This window comes from Frankliniella occidentalis, unplaced genomic scaffold, assembly GCF_000697945.3.
Source record: "Frankliniella occidentalis isolate FOCC.00 unplaced genomic scaffold, Focc_3.1 Scaffold42, whole genome shotgun sequence".
Lineage (NCBI taxonomy): Eukaryota > Metazoa > Arthropoda > Insecta > Thysanoptera > Thripidae > Frankliniella > Frankliniella occidentalis.
Window position 1 is genome coordinate 1,227,845 of NW_026267172.1, and position 4,963 is coordinate 1,232,807.

At 40.0% G+C, this 4,963-nt stretch overlaps 1 protein-coding gene across 1 annotated transcript in view; it reads left to right on the plus strand.

Annotated features, from left to right (window-relative positions):
* LOC113217518 (pre-mRNA-processing-splicing factor 8) overlaps nt 1-4,957 on the plus strand; it is an 11,004-nt gene extending 6,047 nt beyond the window's left edge. The window contains exons 14-20 of the mRNA XM_026437458.2: nt 386-532; nt 624-774; nt 871-1,047; nt 1,122-3,550; nt 3,641-3,806; nt 3,892-4,375; nt 4,461-4,957. Of these exons, the coding sequence (XP_026293243.1) occupies nt 386-532; nt 624-774; nt 871-1,047; nt 1,122-3,550; nt 3,641-3,806; nt 3,892-4,375; nt 4,461-4,615 (3,709 nt within the window). The 3' untranslated portion in view covers nt 4,616-4,957. The remainder of the gene's footprint in view (nt 1-385; nt 533-623; nt 775-870; nt 1,048-1,121; nt 3,551-3,640; nt 3,807-3,891; nt 4,376-4,460) is intronic.
* The last annotated feature ends 6 nt before the right edge of the window (nt 4,958-4,963 follow it).

Sequence of the window (4,963 nt, forward strand, 5' to 3'; positions counted from 1 at the left end):
TAATATTTTAGTGAAGCCATGATGAATTGCGTAGGGGTCCTGAAACCAGCTATTTATGTGGGCTGGCAGCACTTGTTGGTTGTGAGATGTTTGTCTGAGACGAGTACTCCTTCAACAGGTGTTGGATCAAACGCTATGCTGAGCAAAGCTGTCCTTAACAACTATAATTTAGTTGTTTTAAAATATTTTAGTGAAGCCATGATGAATTACGTAGGGGTCCTGAAACCAGCTATTTGTGTGGGCTGGCAGCATTGGTTGTTAGTGAGCTGTTTGTCTGAGATGAGCACTACTGCAATATATGCTGGATCAAAGGCTAACCTAAGCTTAATTGCTTCTAAGATTTTCTATTGGTATTCGTCATTACAATTAACTCTTTATTTTCCAGGTTTTCAGCTGAGGAAGCTCGTGACTTGATTCAGAGGTATCTTACCGAGCACCCTGATCCTAACAATGAAAATATTGTTGGCTACAACAACAAGAAGTGCTGGCCTAGAGATGCTCGAATGCGTCTAATGAAGCATGATGTTAATTTGTAAGTGAAGTCTTTTCTTCAATGCTAATTATATTAAGCTACTCTTCAGTTATTCATTTTAATGTTTTTGGGCTTGTTTTTAAATTTCTAGGGGAAGAGCTGTTTTTTGGGATATTAAAAACAGATTACCTCGCTCTACAACCACAATTCAGTGGGAAAACAGCTTTGTTAGTGTGTATTCTAAGGATAATCCCAACTTGTTGTTCAATATGAGTGGCTTTGAGTGTCGTATTCTTCCCAAGGTAAGAAATTATGTTGCTCATATCTCTTTGATGTCCAAGGTTTTGTTTTCTTATCTTTTTAATTTCAAACCTAAATATTTCCATTTCTTCTTCTAGTGCCGCACCACTCATGAGGAGTTCACCCATCGTGATGGTGTGTGGAATCTTCAAAATGAAATTACCAAGGAACGAACTGCTCAATGTTTCCTTCGGGTTGATGATGAATCAATGCAGCGTTTCCACAACAGGGTCAGGCAAATTCTCATGGCTTCTGGTTCAACAACTTTCACTAAGGTAAGTGTTTTTCATCTTCTTGCTTTGCTAGCTCTGAAATTAAGTGAATTTATTGTTAAATGTTATCTTTACAGATTGTAAACAAATGGAATACTGCTCTCATTGGCCTTATGACTTACTTCCGTGAAGCTGTTGTCAATACTCAAGAGCTTCTGGATCTCCTAGTAAAGTGTGAAAACAAGATTCAAACACGTATCAAGATTGGTTTGAACTCTAAAATGCCTTCCCGTTTCCCTCCTGTTGTGTTCTACACCCCAAAGGAGTTGGGTGGTCTTGGAATGCTGTCCATGGGCCATGTTCTTATTCCTCAATCTGATTTGAGATGGTCTAAGCAAACTGATGTGGGAATCACTCATTTCCGTTCAGGTATGAGCCATGATGAAGACCAACTTATTCCCAATCTGTACCGATACATTCAACCTTGGGAAAGTGAATTCATTGATTCTCAAAGAGTGTGGGCTGAATATGCCCTGAAAAGACAAGAAGCTAATGCCCAAAACAGACGTTTGACACTTGAAGATTTAGAAGATTCATGGGACCGAGGTATTCCCCGAATCAATACATTGTTCCAGAAGGACAGGCATACTCTTGCCTATGATAAGGGTTGGCGTATCCGAACAGAATTCAAGCAATACCAAGTACTGAAACAGAACCCCTTCTGGTGGACACATCAGAGGCACGACGGAAAGTTGTGGAACTTGAACAACTACCGTACTGATATGATTCAGGCATTGGGTGGTGTTGAGGGTATTTTGGAACACACCTTATTCAAAGGCACTTATTTCCCAACATGGGAAGGTTTGTTCTGGGAGAAAGCATCAGGATTCGAAGAATCAATGAAATACAAGAAGCTGACAAATGCCCAGCGTTCTGGTTTGAACCAGATCCCGAACCGTCGTTTCACTCTCTGGTGGTCTCCTACCATCAACAGAGCCAACGTGTATGTTGGTTTCCAGGTGCAACTAGATTTGACTGGAATTTTCATGCACGGCAAGATCCCCACTCTCAAGATCTCCCTCATCCAAATCTTCAGAGCTCACTTGTGGCAGAAAGTCCATGAGTCAATTGTTATGGATTTGTGTCAAGTTTTTGATCAAGAATTGGATGCTTTGGAAATTGAAACTGTTCAGAAGGAAACAATTCATCCTCGTAAATCTTACAAAATGAACTCATCTTGTGCTGATGTCTTATTGTTTGCTGCCTACAAGTGGAATGTTTCAAGACCATCACTACTGGCAGACTCCAAAGACACCATGGACAATACTACAACTCAAAAGTATTGGATAGATGTTCAGCTGAGATGGGGAGATTATGACTCCCATGATATTGAACGTTATGCTAGGGCTAAATTCCTTGATTACACAACGGATAACATGTCCATCTATCCTTCTCCTACGGGTGTTCTAATTGCTATTGACTTGGCATACAACTTGCATAGTGCTTACGGCAATTGGTTCCCTGGTTCCAAGCCTCTGATTCAGCAGGCCATGGCCAAAATCATGAAAGCCAACCCTGCACTGTATGTGCTTAGAGAACGTATTCGTAAGGCACTACAACTCTACTCCTCAGAGCCCACTGAACCATACTTGTCTTCACAGAACTATGGTGAACTCTTCTCTAACCAGATCATCTGGTTTGTTGATGATACTAATGTGTATCGTGTTACAATCCACAAAACATTTGAAGGAAATTTAACCACTAAACCTATCAACGGTGCTATTTTCATCTTCAACCCAAGAACAGGACAGTTATTCCTGAAGATTATTCACACATCTGTGTGGGCAGGACAGAAGCGTCTTGGACAACTTGCTAAATGGAAAACTGCAGAAGAAGTTGCTGCATTGATTCGGTCGTTACCTGTTGAAGAACAACCTAAACAAATTATTGTTACAAGAAAGGGTATGCTTGACCCTCTGGAAGTCCATTTGCTGGACTTCCCAAATATTGTCATCAAAGGTTCAGAACTTCAGCTGCCATTCCAAGCTTGTTTAAAGGTTGAAAAGTTTGGTGATTTGATTCTGAAGGCCACAGAACCTCAAATGGTTCTCTTCAACTTGTACGATGATTGGTTGAAGACTATTTCATCCTACACTGCTTTCTCTAGGCTTATTCTTATTCTGCGTGCTCTTCACGTCAACACAGAGAGAACTAAAGTTGTCCTGAAACCAGACAAAACAACCATCACAGAACCGCATCATATTTGGCCTACTTTGACTGATGATGAATGGATTAAGGTGGAAGTGCAGTTAAAGGATTTAATTCTTGCAGATTACGGCAAGAAGAACAATGTCAATGTAGCCTCACTAACTCAGTCTGAGATCCGAGATATCATTCTTGGTATGGAAATCAGTGCTCCCTCCGCTCAACGTCAACAGATTGCAGAAATTGAAAAGCAAACTAAAGAACAAAGTCAACTGACTGCCACAACAACACGTACAGTCAACAAGCATGGTGATGAAATTATTACGTCTACTACATCAAATTATGAAACCCACACTTTCAGGTAATTATTGAACCACTAATAACAGCCCCTCAATTCCTAGGTTTCAGTTTTATTCAATTGTCAATTGATTGTAAATTTTCTGAATTTCAGTTCCAAGACTGAATGGAGAGTTCGGGCCATATCTGCAACCAACTTGCACTTACGGACAAACCATATCTATGTCCAATCAGATGATATCAAGGAAACTGGTTACACTTATATTCTTCCTAAAAATGTTCTTAAGAAGTTTGTCACAATATCTGATCTGCGAGCCCAGGTTTGTTTTGAGTTCTGTATGTTCTGTAACATCTTGCTTTTACCTAAAGCACATTACTTATGTTGCTTGTGCAAAATATTTTCAGATTGCTGGTTACCTGTATGGTGTTAGTCCACCAGATAATCCACAGGTGAAGGAGATCAGGTGTATAGTGATGGCTCCTCAGTGGGGTACTCATCAGACAGTTCATCTTCCTGGGCAACTACCTCAGCATGCCTATCTTAAGGAAATGGAACCTCTTGGTTGGATCCACACACAACCGAATGAATTACCTCAACTTTCACCTCAGGACATCACAACACATGCCAAAGTTATGGCTGACAATGCTTCGTGGGATGGAGAGAAGACTATCATCATCACTTGCAGCTTCACACCTGGCTCATGCTCCCTCACAGCGTACAAGCTGACCCCTAGTGGATTTGAATGGGGTCGTCAGAATACTGACAAAGGAAATAATCCTAAAGGCTATTTACCCTCCCATTATGAAAAAGTTCAGATGCTTCTTTCAGACCGTTTCCTTGGTTTCTTTATGGTACCTGCTCAAGGTTCATGGAATTACAACTTCATGGGTGAGTTATACTTTTGAGATATAAATTCCATTGTGATTTATTTTATTGAATAATGTGAAGTTTTAATCAATGTCTATCTTTTCAGGTGTCCGTCATGACCCTAATATGAAATATGAGCTTCAACTAGCCAATCCGAAAGAGTTTTATCATGAAGTCCATAGGCCTGCTCATTTCCTCAATTTCTCATCTCTTGAAGATGGTGATGGAGTTGGTGCAGACAGAGAAGATCTATATACCTAAGCAGCTTGAGGTCCACTGTGTGGATTGCATTTACGTGCTTTAGGGAGAGTATTGACTTCATCCTGCTAGTGTAGAAAATCAATGTGGCAGGATGAATATTACTGTGATAGTATGCAGATACATCAGTCCAATGAAGTCAGTGTTAGTATTTTAATCTTTTTAGTTCACTTTTGTGGAATAGCTTCTCATAATCACCTCATTGTTTTTTCTTTACGTTTTGATTTTGGATAGTATGGGTACATTCCTCTAAGGGTGTGCATGACTCTTCTGTCAAGATTGTCTGTTTTTTTATTCTTTCAAGTAAAGGCTCATTAAAGTTCTCTGTAATTTTAGGACAATGTGTGTACT